This window comes from Elephas maximus, chromosome 16 (assembly GCF_024166365.1).
Source record: "Elephas maximus indicus isolate mEleMax1 chromosome 16, mEleMax1 primary haplotype, whole genome shotgun sequence".
NCBI classification, from domain to species: Eukaryota; Metazoa; Chordata; class Mammalia; order Proboscidea; family Elephantidae; genus Elephas; species Elephas maximus.
This window is the reverse complement of record NC_064834.1, coordinates 36,281,845-36,296,268: the sequence shown is the minus strand read 5'-3', so window position 1 is coordinate 36,296,268 and position 14,424 is coordinate 36,281,845. Positions and strand designations below refer to the sequence as shown.

At 37.7% G+C, this 14,424-nt stretch overlaps 1 protein-coding gene across 3 annotated transcripts in view; it reads left to right on the top strand.

Moving 5' to 3' along the window:
- The window catches only part of PRKG1 (protein kinase cGMP-dependent 1), a 1,427,928-nt gene that overhangs the window by 985,827 nt on the left and 427,677 nt on the right, over positions 1–14,424 (top strand). Inside the window, exon 1 of one of the 3 annotated variants that reach the window (XM_049855706.1) lies at positions 12,378–12,490. The exons of the other annotated variants lie outside the window; for them this stretch is intronic. Within the exon in view, the coding sequence (XP_049711663.1) occupies positions 12,474–12,490 (17 nt within the window). The 5' untranslated portion in view covers positions 12,378–12,473. Of the gene's footprint in view, positions 1–12,377; positions 12,491–14,424 lie in introns of those variants that run through there. 3 annotated transcript variants of the gene reach the window in all.

Sequence of the window (14,424 nt, the reverse complement as noted above, 5' to 3'; positions counted from 1 at the left end):
GCATCCTTAAATCCCTAGCCTTTCAAGCAGGAACATTTTCAAAGTTGTAAAAAAATTAACTTCTTTATAACACTTGGTGTCTACCATGTTGTATTTCAAGTGGTAAACATATTTCCTGTTCATATACCTATGCAGTTGAGTATCTGGGTGCTTATTAGCAAATGTTCATTGTATAACTACCACGTTCCAGGTGTGTGTGATACCAGGAATGGTGAGGGAAGCTTGCCCTCATAGAGCTTACCCTTTTAATGCAGTAAAGAACTTCAAACCTACTTTGTGCTATGAGCCTTTAGCATCATGAGTCAAACAGTTTTTTACTGAATTGCTGATTCCAATGAGTTGGCTAGTCTTTATCTCAGTAGGTAGGCAATGGTTTTCCTGGCTCCCACGTCCTGCCTTTAATATTCTGTTGACTTTTCTCTTGCTTCCCGTGCAGAGCTGTTATCGTGAACAGGTATATCTGTCTCTCTGCGCTTTTCTTTCAATATGGCCTACTTGCTAGAGCAAAAGCTTCTGCTTTTTGGAAAAAAATGAAGAGGACCTTAGGAAAGAAATATTCCTAATATTAAATGTTGGATTGGGGATTTGCATAATGACCTGGGATTGGCTTGAATCCATTAATTCGGTTCCCTCCAAATTGGTGTTCAAATGTGTGTTTACACAGATGTGCAGAGGCTCTGAAATGGGCTCTTCTCAAAGACCCAGATTGTACAGAGAATTATACAAGTCATATATTCCACCTGTGGAAACACCGGTACGTGCTAAGGCAATTAAACTCAGGGAGATGCTTAAAACTTCCAATGGTTCCTTTGGGGTTTAATCTCAAGAGAAGTCGTTTTTCTTTCTCATGTCAAGAGACTAAGATCTTCATATTTGTAATCTCCAGTGAGAACATTTATTAAGTGATCCTTTATATATTTCACAGTATTAAGAGGTGCTGTAGTAAAAAGAAAAACAAAATGGATGCTGCCCTCGTCCTGATCTTGACCACATCGAATGAAGAGCACTGGCATACGGACAGAGGACTGAAGATTGTAGAGCCAAATTAATATTCTACCACATATACTCTTATTACAAATGCACAAATAATTACAGCATGCTACTTTCTTCTCCTGAAATGTTCTCACCACCCTCACTCTCCAATCCTTTTCCTCTTTACTCCTTTAAATCCTCTTTGTCTTTCAAGGTCCAGTGAAAATCTAACACCATCCACCTTGTATTCTCTGTTTCTCATGCAAGGAACAATTTCTCTCATCTAAAATTCCACAGTAGTTTGTTTTTATCTCCCTTCTTGTACTTATCACCATGAGATGGTTATTTTTATGTATGATTTATTTTAAGCTCCTTTAGGTCTGGGATATTATCTTTCTAGTCTTTGTTGATCAGTAGCATATAAAGTCCCTTGCTGTCAAGTCAATTCCCACCTATAGTTACCCTAGAGGACAGAATAGAACTGCACCATAGGGTTTCCAAGGAGTGGCTGGTAGGTTTGAACTGCAGACATTTTTTGGTTATAGTGCATACTATGTACTAGTCATAGTTCTATTCACATTACATATAATATCATGTTATTCCTTCACTCTATGAATTAGGTGGTAGTATCATCCTCATTTTACTGGGATGAGACTATTAAAGGAAAACAAATAGCTCTGAGTCACGTATTTAAAAATAGTGTAAGTAAGTAGCCTAAAGTTGTACATGTAATAAGTGGTGGGCTGAGGCTTGAACAGTTGTGCTCTTAACCATTACAGTTTTGTATCATTCAAGGTAGGTGAGGTTATGTTGTAGAAATAAACAGCCTTCAAAGTTTGTGGCTTAAAGTGAAAAAAAAGAATTTCTCATTCATGCTGCGTGTCATGATGAGCTGTGTCTTTACTCCATGTTGTTCTCAAGCGAGGTCCCAGGCTGATTAAACATGCACCATCTGGAATATTTCCAGAGGCCCCGCCAGCAGAAAAGACGACTGTGGTGAATCACTTACCGATTCTTAAAACTTCTGCCCCAAAATGACAAGTTATTTTGTTCATGTTTTATTGGCCAAAGAAAGTCATTTGGCTGTACTTAACTTCAAAAAGCACAGGAAATATAGTCCTACCATTTGCCCAGAAAAAGGAGAGCCTTAACTATTTGGTGTCCATCACTGATGACTACACCAGCAGCCCTGTCTTCTGCCTCTGCCCTTCACTCTGCCCATACTTAAGACTCCAGTCACAGCTCCCTCCTGGGGTGAAGGCTTGCTGAGGAACGTTGTATTTGAGGATTTTTTTTTTTTTTAAATAGACATAAAGGCTTTGCTGAACTTGGTCAAGAGACTCATATCAAAGATTACAATTGTAAGCAGGGGTAGACTGATCAGATAACCTGGGCAAAAGCCGGAGGTCCCAAGATAATGGGAAGCATGTAAGGGAAGGGCTTTGGCATAGGGTCTGAATTTTGGTCCAACTCAGTAGCTGAATAGAAAGCCAGGGAAAGTTCTAACGAACCAAACTGATGACTAAAAAAGACTGAAAAATAGGTAAACAGTTCAAGAGCGGGAATGCCTTCATTTCTTTTTCACATGTATGTTGAGCAGTCAGTATTGCCTAGCAAATGAGCTGGCACTTTTACAAGTATTTATATAAGTGAAAGAAACATTAGTATACCTATTTCACACATGGGAAAAACAAGGCCCAAGAAAGTTTTGAGACTCATTCAATACCACACAACTATTAAGGAGTATGTATCCAAATCAGATTGGTCTAGTTTCTGAGCCCACATGCTTAGCCAAAGACTGCTTACTACCGTCAAATTTACTGTCTTATGGAAGAAGACAGTAAGGATGGAAATGTAGAATTTAGATAAATGACGGCATTTGTCAACATGGATAGAGTGAGTTTTGTCTCTAACTGGCTCAGATGTGTCATAAAATTTAATTGTTTGCTTCTTCTTTACTTCTGCAGTGCCTTTTTTGGTACCATTACACAGCAGGTATTTGTAAAAATATTGATGAGGTCCTTACTATTTTCATATTTATTAGAACTCATTTTTTTTTTCCAGACAGGAAGTACCCAGATGTACTGCATCAGTTTCTTTCAATGCTTTATTTCGTTTATAGTTCTAAGTGAATCATTCCATCTACTTTTTGCCATTTTGGACTGGATAATGACAGTTGGTCAGATCCATGCCTTATGGTAACTTCTATATCTTTTTCATAAATGTCTTAAATATAGCAAATGGAATATAGAATTACAAGGCCTACAAAATATACTTTCTACTTTAAAAAAAAAAGAAAAAGAAACCTTGTGTGTTAGTTCTTTATGAAAACCCTAATGATTCAAATAATAAATTTTGAAATATTTGCTCATTTATATATTCACAAAAAGTGCTGTTATAATTTTAAGCATTTATATTTACGTAAGCATACAGGTGACTGTTGCAATGACACCAATAAATGAGATTTATGTAAAGCCCAAGGCACAGTGCCTGGCCTGTGTAAGTGGTAGAATATCACCAGCATCATCCATCTAATATTACTGATGTCATCATTATTTTATTGATACAACACACCTTAGCCCTACTTTGAAGGTCAGGTGCCTGGGTGATTTGGGGCGTGGATCTGAGGTTATCAGCTCCATAGCCCTTTTCCTCCATATATTTTTCTTCCGCCTTACTCCAAGACTTGCTGCCTTATTTTCTGTCATCCCTGCTTGCTGTGCCTTCAGAGTAACTGGATCTCTGGAGCAGTTGCCGTCTTCCGCAAACTTGAACGTTCTACATTCAAGATGTTAAAAAAAAAAAAAATTAAGCTATGCTGACCTAGATAATGCCTGTCACAGTACATCACAGGTCAGCTAATCTATTAGCATTCCTGTAGTAATGTTGCAAGATAATGGATTTTGCCTTGAATTCTTTTTTTTAAAATCCTATGTTAAATCATTATTTTATTCACCACTAAATGCCCTGGTGGCACAGTGGGTAAGAGCTCAAACAGCAACCAAAAAGGTCAGCAGTTCTAATCCACCAGCCGCTCCTTGGAAACCCTATGGGGCAGTTCTACTCTGTCCTATAGGCTCACTCTGAGTCAGAATCGACTTGACAGCAGGGTTATTAAGCAGATGTGTGTTTTACCAAAGTGCCCTCATTTAAAATATGGCCTTTCCTTGGAACCGGAAATGAAAATAGAAGACTGGATATATTTATGGTAGCTTGAGTGTCATGACATGCTGGTACCTAACCAGAAAGTTTATTTCTCCAACAACAAACCTGTTTTTGTCATTTTGTTGTACCGTGGTGGCTTCCATGTTGCTGTGATGCTGGAAGCAATGCCACTGGTATTTCAAATACCAGCAGGGTCACCCATGGTGAACAGGTTTCAGCAGAGCTTCCAGACTAAGACAGACTAGGAAGAAGGACCTGTCTGTTTACTTCTGAAAAATCAACCAGTGAAAAACCTTATAAGCAGCAGCCGAACAGTTGTATTTCTTCAGAATCTAATCCTCAAGTACTTTACTAATGCGGCGAAAACAGTATGTAAGTTTTCCTAGTGCTGTTGCACTGCGCCCTTAGTAAAATAAGCTCGTGAAGGTATCAGTTTTATAACCATTTAGTAACTGCTTAAAAAAAAAAAAAAATTTTTTTTTTTTAAGTATGACTTCATCACCATGATATAGATTCATCTAAATAAACTCACCATCAAAGAGTGTATGTTAACAATGTTATCATGTAAAACTGGGTGTTGTTAAAGATGTTCTTTTCTTTTCTTTTTTAACAATACTGTATTGTGTTTTCACTGAAGGTTTACACAGCAGTTCAGGTCCCCGTTCAACAATTTCTACACAAATTGTTCAGTGACATTCCTTATATTCTTCACAATTCGTGAACATTCTCAATGTTTTCGTTCTGGTTATTCCGTTTCAAAGCTGTTCTTTTCTGATGATTAAGGATAGTTTTCTTACTTACATGTATTGTAGTAGGAAAATGTTAAAATATTAAGGAACTGATGAACACATAGTTGGATCTTCACCTCACCTTTTTCTCACTCTGGCTTTCCCTTATGTTAGAGAAAAATTTTGGAATTTCAGTTAGAATATTTCTGAAAGATCTTCTCAATTCTGTCTATGCATATATTTTAAATAACATTAAAACTGCAGTTAAAATAATATAATATGCCCATATTTGCCCATTGTGGAACTCTTGCTTGGAACTCAGGTCGAGATGTTCAGGAATGGACTGGTATAACCTGTGCTATGAAAAATGTCTGATTTCCTGTCACTACATTTCTGAATGAAGTCTTTCTGTTATTCTCTTTATCATATTATCACTTATGTTTGAATAATTTGGTCATATATAATAAGAATATAGGACCTAATATTTAGATTAAATAACATCAGCATAGTATCAGGGTTTTTCAGTGTTGATACTAAATATTATCTCATTCTAAGTTGTATGTATATCACTGCCCCATCAACTTTCCATGTGTAAATTGCATGCATTCTATTTATCTCAGAAAATAACTTAAAGGACGTATTTAAAATAACTCCTGACTCACATGTTGTGTTTATCTGCAAAAGACCATCAGTTTATGTGTGCTTATGAGATATATTAATTTGAAAATTCTAAATATGTAGATCTTATAATAGATTTCAGTATTCATTTAAACTTAATTTAATTAAAAATTTTAGAGATATAATTGATGTAATATTGGAAAGTTAAAAGCAGTATTCCCATTTAAATAATCAAATCACAGAATACCGTATAGACCACATTGGACTCCATTTTAAATTGTATATACATATATGTGTATATATATATGTATACGCATATGTTTGTGTATGTGTGTGTAATTTAAAAAGTTGTTAACATTGGGTAATCCTGAAAGAAATAAAAGAAAAATTATTAAACAATTGTTTGAAGATCAACATAATTACAACTATCAGACAGGAATGATGAATTTTTTTAAGTACCTACTATTAGCTTAAAGCTATCTTAGATAGAAAGCTTGAGGAAAACATCAGATGCCACAGACAAATTCTGGGTACACTAATTGTGTTTATTTCTGCCCATGAGGTATATTAATTTAAAATACCTTTATTTTTTGTTAATGAAATAAAGCTTATTATTTTTCTTCTTAGACATATAAAATACCATAAAGTTCTGACTGATTATTCTCCAAAGAACCAGGTGTTAATTAGTCCAACAAGTATTTGAGTACTTAGTCTGTACATTCATTCAGTAATTACTGAAAACTTCCTTTGTGCCAGGAAGTGTGCTTTGTGGTAAAATTGCAAAGATGTAATAAACCATCACGTTTTCCCTTAAGGGATGTCTTACTCCCAACAGTCATTTAGCAGCGAGACAATTACTCTAGAGTTCAATGATGTAGGTGTATAAACAGATGGAAATTTACCTAGTCCATTCTAGAGATTGGACTGAGAGACAAGGAATAAATTGTGTTGGAAGAGTCCTGTAGAAGACTATATACTCAAGGTCAACCTTTAAATCATAACATCACCTAAAAAGTGCAAAGGAGAGGAGATCATTCTAGGTAGAGGAATAGAATAAACAAATACAGGTGGGAGAACATGGAATGTGTGGTGAGTTTAAGAACTTCAACATTCCTGAAGGTTGAAACTATTCAAGGTAGGCACAGGTAGCCTGGAGAAGAAAGTAGGGGAATAGCTCATGAAGGGCTAAATAGGTTTTATGTACAAAGTATAGATAGCCATCAAACAGCTTTAAGCAGGAAAGAGATATGGCCAGGTGTGCGTCTAATAAAAATGACTCTGAAACATTGTGGAGAAGGGACTGAAATGGGGGAAGAATGGAGAAAGTGTGATTGGTTAAGTGACACAATGACTAGAGTAGGAACCTAGGCCAGGGGAATGGGATGGAGAGAGATAGGTGAGTTTGAGAAAATTATAGGAGGTTAAGTCAACTTCACGTGGTTAATTAATTAAATGTGAGGGAAGACAAAAGAGAAAGAGAAACTGTAAGAAAACTGCCCTGCAGTGCAGTTTGGAAGACTGGTCGAAGGTATTGTTGTTATTGTTAGGTGCCCTCAAGTCGATTCCGATTTATAGTGACCCTATGTAAAATACAAAAAAAAAAAAACACTGCCCAGTCCTGCACCATCACACAACTGTTGTTATACTTGAGCCCACTGTTGCAGCCGCTTTGTCAATCCATTTCATCGAGGGTCTTCCTCTTTTTTTGCTGACCATCTACTTTACCAGGCCTGATGTCCTTCTCCAGGGACTGATCCCTCCTGATAACATGTCCAAAGTATGTGAGACAAAGTCTCACCATCATCCCCTCTAAGGAGTATTCGGGCTGTACTTCTTCCAAAACAGATTTGTTTGTTCTTTTGGCAATCCGTGGTATATTCAATATTCTTCGCCAACACCATAATTTGAAGACATCAGTTCTTCTTTGGTCTTCCTTATTCATTGTCCAGTTTTCACATGCATGTGAGGTGATTGAAAATACCATGGCTTAGGTCAAGCGTACCTTAGTCCTCAAGGTGATATTTGCTTTTTAACACTTTAAAAAGGTCTTTTGCAGCAGACTCACCCAGTGCAATAAGTCATTTGATTTCTTGACTGTTGCTTCCATGGGTGTTGATTGTAGAGCCAAGTAAAATGAAATCCTTGACAACTTCAGTATTTTCTCCATTTATCATGATGTTTATTGGTTCAATTGTGAGGATTTTTGTTTTATTACCCTTTTAATAATATTTTGAGACATTCTGTGCTAGAATAAATGAAAAACAGCATGGAATCCTAACGTTTGAATTGCAAACACCTGTAAAAGACATTGAGACCAAAATTCTTTGTCCTCTAAAAACTTGAGAGCATAAGATAAGGCTTACAAGCACAAAATAATCTTAGTGACATTTGATTAAAAAAAAACAAAATTTAAAGTCCGCTTTCATTTGTGTCTTACTCTATTCAAATTTCCTTGAGAAAGCTTGCTTATTACTGCATGCACAGTATCTATGTGTACAAGCACCTAGTGGATAACTGTTGTTGTTGTTAGGTGCCATCCAGTCAGCTCCGAATCACAGCAACCCCATGCATAACAGAACGAATCACTGCCGGGTCCTGCGCCATCCTCACAATCGTTGCTATGCTTGAGCCTATCATTGCAGCCACTGTGTCAATCCATCTCATTGAGGGTCTTCCTCTGTTTCAAGACCCTCTATTTTATCAAGCATGATGTTCTTCTCCAGGGACTGATCCTTCCTGACAACATGTCCAAAGTATGTGAGACTCATTCTTGCCATCCTTGCTTCCAAGGAGCATTCTAGTTGGACTTCTTCCAAGACAGATTTGGTGACTCTTTTAGCAGTCCATGGTATATTCAATATACTTTGCCAAAAGCACAATTCAAAGGCATCAATTCTTCTTCAGTCTTCCTTATACATTCATTGCCCAGCTTTTTCATGCACATAAGGTAATTGAAAACACTATGGCTTGGGCCAGGTGCGCCTTAGTCCTCAGGTTGACATCTTTGCTTTTTAACACTTTGAAGAGGTCTCTTGTATTCAATTTTCCCAGTGCAATGCATCTTTTGATTTCTTGACTGCTGCTTCCATGGGTGTTGTTTGTGAATCCAAGTAAAATGAAATCTTTGACAACTTCAATCTTTTCTTTGTTCATCATGATGTTACTTACTGGTCCAGTTGTGAAGATTTTTGTCTTCTTTATGTTGAGGTATAATCCATACTGAAAGCTGTGGTCTTTGATCTTCATCAGTAAGTGCTTTAAATCCTCTTCACTTTCAGCAAGCAAGGCATAATGCAGGTTGTTAATGAGTCTTCCTGCAATCCTGATGCCCCATTCTTCTTCATATAGTCCAGCTTCTCGGATTATTTGCTCAGCATACAGATTGAATAGGTATGGTGAAAGGTTACAACCCTGACGCACACCTTTCCTGACTAAACCATGCGGTATCCCCTTGTTCTGTTTGAACAACTGTCTCTTGATCCATGTACAGATTCCTCATGAGCACGATTAAGTGTTCCATAATTTCCATTGTCTGAAATTTTGTCCATAATTTGTTTTGATCCAGACAGTCAAATGCATTAGCATAGTCAATAAAAACCCAAGTAAACGTCTTTCTGTTATTCTCTGCTTTTAGTAAGGATCCATCAAACATCAACAATGATATCCCTGGTTCCATGTCCTCTTCTAAATCTGGCTTGAATTTCTGGCAGTTCCCTGTGGATATATTGCTGCAGCTGCTTGTGAATGACCTTCAGCAAAATTTGGCTTGCATGTGATATTATTGATACTGTTCAATAATTTCCACATTCAGTTGGATCACCTTTCTTGGGAATCGGCATAAATATGCATCTCTTCCAGTCGGTTGGCCAGGTAGCTGTCTTCCAAATTTCTTAGCATAGACAAGTGAGCACTTCCAGTGCTGCACCTGATTGTTGAAACATCTCAACTGGTATTCTGCTGATTCCTGGAGCCTTATTTTCGCTGATGCCTTCAGTGCAGCTTGGACTTCTTCCTTCAGTACCATCAGTTCCTGATCATACGTTACCTCCTGAAATGGTTGCACATCGACCGATTCTTTTCGGTATAGTGATTCTGTGTATTCCTTCTATCTTCTTTTGATGCTTCCTGCATCATTTAGTATTTTCCCCATAGAATCCTTCAGTATTGCAGCTCAAGGCTTGAATATTTTCTTTAGTTCTTTCAGCTTGAGAAATGCTGAGAGTGTTCTTCCCTTTTTGTTTTCTATCTCCAGGTCTTTGCACATGTCACCATAATACTTTGTCTTCTTGAGCCACCCTTTGAAATCTTCTGTTCAGATCTTTACTTCATCATTTTTTCATTTTGCTTTAGCTATTTGATATTTAAGAGCAAGTTTCAGAGTCTCTTCTGACATCCATTTAGGTCTTTTTTTTCTGTCTTGTCTTTTTAATGATCCTTGCCTTCTTCATGGGTGATGTCATTCCACAACTTGTCTGGTCTTTGGTCATTAGTGTTCAATGTATCAAATCTATTCTTGGGATGGTTTCTAAATTCAGGTGGATAACTACTGCTTCATAAATGTTTGTGGAAGGGAAATAGAATAGAGAATTACGTGTGTCAACTAAAATGTTTTATATGAGTTTAGCTTTGCAGTGTAGGATGTCAGAGTTTAAAAAATGAGCCTTGGTGGTGCAGTGGTTAAGTGCTAAACTGCTAACCGAAAGGTCAACCATTCAAACCTACCAGCCACTCTGAGGGAGAAAGCTTTACAGGCTTGTAAACCCTATGGGGCAGTTCTATTCTGTCTTATAGAATCATCATGATTGGACAACAATGGGTTATGCAATCCTAAGATAGGCAAGGTAGGTGTCATATGAGAGGGTGGGATTTGATTAGTAAGTGTGGGAAAGTTGGCTTCCATGGGAAAGGAACCAAAGAGAAGGTAGCAACTGCCATGGTTGCCCATACAATAGTGAGGGATGTAGCCTAGTGGAATGGAGGGCAGGATGAAGCACAGAAAGAAACAAATGGAGGTAGGTGTGGTCTGTTCATGGAGTGCCTTGAAAGTGAGAGGAATTTAGCTTTGGTGTGAAAAGATTATGTGGCAAGGAAAGGAGAGACAGACTGATAGATAATAAAAGAGTAAATATTATCATCTCCTTGATATCTATCCAAATTCTTTCCATCTGAAGAATCCTAAAAATATCCAGCTTGACATTCTGGGAAGCATTCCTCCTGTTCCTTTTATCATTACCTCTCCAAGAGGAAAGTCTTCATAGATTTAGAGTGTCTTGCCCAACTCCCAGTTTCTCTTGAAGGCTCTCCTTTGTGCCAACACATTTGGAGGACCCTCTACTTCAAGAACCTCTCTTTATTCATCTATACATATCCCCTGCTCCACACTTGTCAAACTTGTGCCTAGCTCCCTGCATAAATGACACAAACTTCCTTGAAGGTCCAGAAATCCCAAAAGCCTGTATTAAGATTCATTTTGCTCCTAGGACTATAGAACCTTAAGGTAAGAGTTGTGCCGAGGATGTCAAAGATAAACTACGCTCTTGCTATGTTATAATGAGTACATATAATGAAGGATTTAGTGGAGTAAGTCAGGCTGGAACACTGGATAAATTTGTTTTCTAATTTTAACAGTGTTTAGGGCATTTTCCCAGGTTTGTTTTTCCAATGAATAATTTTATTGCTCCATTTGTATCTATAATATTTATTAGGTCTTTTTCTCTTATGAACTGACTGTTTTCAAATGCTTTCAAACTAAATCTTGCAATACAAATTTTAGTCTGTGAATACCTGGCTCCAGTGTAAGCATTTCATTTTGGCATTGAGACATTTGATTACACATTTCTTAATGTATTTTTCTTTGATTATAGAAATTGACACCTATGCAGATCACTCTCTGAATGACTGAAAAGATACTTGCTTTCCCAGTGTATATCCACAGGGAATGTTCTTTGCTTTTCAGATGTTGTATGCCATCCGTGTTTACTTCTCTGCCTCTGCTGCTCCTTCTTATAAGCCTGTGTTCCTTCAGAGCCCCCTTTGCGCTGATTGTCAGTCCCTTGTGGCTGCAGTTTTTAGCCATACCTAGGAATACCCCTATTGTTTTATATGCGTCTGGCTGTGTGTTTGATATAAAACTTGAAATGCAATGCTTATCATAGGTCAGATTTTTGGGCATCAATTTTAACCTATTTTGGACTTTCTATATAACCTCTTTTTTTTTTTTTTTTTTTTCCTGTTTAAATAGGTTATGTTGCTTTGCAACTATTTAGTAGCCAGAAAACAATCAGTATTCTAAACAAAACTCCTGTAAGGAAAATGGAAACTACCAAAAGCAAAGCGACAAATGGAAACATAAGAGATAAAAGAATAAATAAGGCCCTTGAACTCAAAGATCTTATCATCCAGCTCATCCAGCTTACCACATTTAGCTCACACTGAAGTATGTTCTAAGGCACAGTAGAACAAGGGATTTCTTTAAGAAGCAAATAACAAAATCATGTGTATATTTGTGTAGTCTAACCTATACATAGTAGTGAAGAGAAAAAGGTGGGAAATACTTTATATACTTAATAAAAATCTGTAGTTTTGTAATGCAAAACATAAAAACCTGGAGATGTTATGTATAAATTCCTTATAAATCTCATTATTATTAAATCTTAAATTTGAATCAAGGATATTGTTTAATTTATAGACTATTAACCAGAATGCTAGAGAACAGAGCTGTGTTTGTGAGTTATATTAAGCAGTTACATATTACTACTTACTCTAGAAAGCAACCCTAGACATTACAGAAACATTTTCAGTACTAAAAAATTAAAGGGAATTTTTTTCCCCTTATTTTTCAGTTACCTTACAAAGAAAATCAAAGCAACATGAAGGGTTTCTTCCCTGAATAACCCAAGATAATTGGTATTTCACTGTGTTCTCTTCTATACCTCCCACAACCAATCAGTTGCCAAGTTCAAAAGAAGAGTCAATGAACAAGTGTTTGCAATGGCTTTTGTCCTAAGGTAACACAATTCTCACCATAAATGCTTTAGCTGTATTCCTTCCAGGGCTTTTGTAAAGAACAATGTTTGCTTTGTTAAGAAAGGAGATATTTCACTTTCCCAAATCAAGCAACGTGTTGTGAATTGATTGACTGCTACCGTTGTTAGTGCTTGCCTAAGGCCCCTTGACACTAGATTTTAAACGATTGTCAGGTTCAAAATTTTCTCTGTTAAGAGTCTGTTCCTCCTTGTGTTCTTAGAGAATTAGTATTTAATGATTTGATGGACAACCTCTGTCTTCTTTTCTGGTTCCTTCTTTTCCTCTCACCTTTCATTTGCATGTAATACCCAAGGATTTCTCTTTCATTCTCTGCTCTCCATTTTCTTGCTCCTCATCCTTATCCAATCCAATTCCCTAAACTTTCTTAGTGGATGATCCTTGGCTGGCTTACTATCTTATTATTATCTCTGAGTTCTCACGCCTAAACTCCCAAATTCCCATTTATCCACATACGTATGGACTTATCATAGCACCCAAAGCGCATGTTTAAAACTTAACCCATCTTTTGTCAAATACGTTTTTCCATCTGCTCTTTTCTATTTATATTAGATGTGTCAGTGTCTCCCCTTAAGTTTAAACCTGTAAGTTATTTTTATACCCCCTCCATCACCATCCATATGAGCTCTGGTGGCATAGTGGTTAAGAGCTCAGCTGCTAACCAAAAGGTCGACAGTTCAAATCCACCATCTGCTCCTCAGAAACCCTATGGGGCAGCTCTACTCTGTCCTATCTCAGAAACCCTATGGGGCAGCTCTACTCTGTCCTATCTCAGAAACCCTATGGGGCAGCTCTACTCTGTCCTATAGGGTTGCTATGAGTCAGAACTAACTCAATGGCACCTAACAAAAACAACAACAACATTACCATCCATAATCTCAATTCATCAAATCAGTTTCCTAACTTACTATTCTTTCTTCTGGAATGCCTTACATGTTTGTAGTTCTCCTATTATTTCTCTCTTGATCTGTTGCAGTGACCTACTGGTTGTCCTTCTTTCAGTTTCCCCTCTGATATAATCCTCTATAATTCTGTCAGATTCAGTTTACTAAAGAGCCATATGGTTCAGATTAATTGTTCCCCATTGCTTACAAAATGAAATATTTTTAACCTGACTTTCAGAGTCCTCCATGCTCCTCCCTTAAAGGAGTGATTTCTGTGGCATAAATATCTGCACTGTAGCTGGCTTCAAGCTACCAGTCATTTAACATACAACTCACACAATTCCAGAATATTTAGCAATAGCCTGTCAGGAGCCTGTCCCAGTCTCCAGCACACCAAGGACTGAATCAGCCTACTGCCCCCAACCCCTGGCCAAGCTAAACTCCAAGCTGTTTTCAGTAAAATAATTTCAGATCATTTTCTTCTTTCTCTGAACCAGGAAGTTGTTTACTATAGAACCTCTGGTCTTCTGATTCTTGATTCTCTTCTCTCTGAAGTATTATAAAAACAGCTCAGGGGCGGTGTCTGACCTCCTCCAGCCCCACAAGGGGGAAGAGAACCAAGATCAATAGTGCAAGGCTGACTCCCATGAGTTGGAGGCCAGAGAAGCCTCTTCTGTCTGCTATCTTGACTAATTCTGATACCAACCGTCCCTTGCATAACATTCTCCACCTCTCTGCTGAGTTCGATAACTCATTGCAATGGCCACACAGAACTCACAGGCCATACTCTCAATTATGGGGTTTATTAGGGAAGTAATTAACAGGTTACAGTCCATGCTCAGGGACACTCGAGGATACAGTTCTTCCGTCAGGACAGTCTCTTGCCATCCGTGCTTGCAGGCACACCTCTCCTTGGTCTTAGGCCTCTGGCCAAAGGCACTCAGCTTTCTCTCTCTGTAGGCCAGCAGCCCATCATGCCATCTTCTACTGCCGGGTCTCTCCTACCACTACTT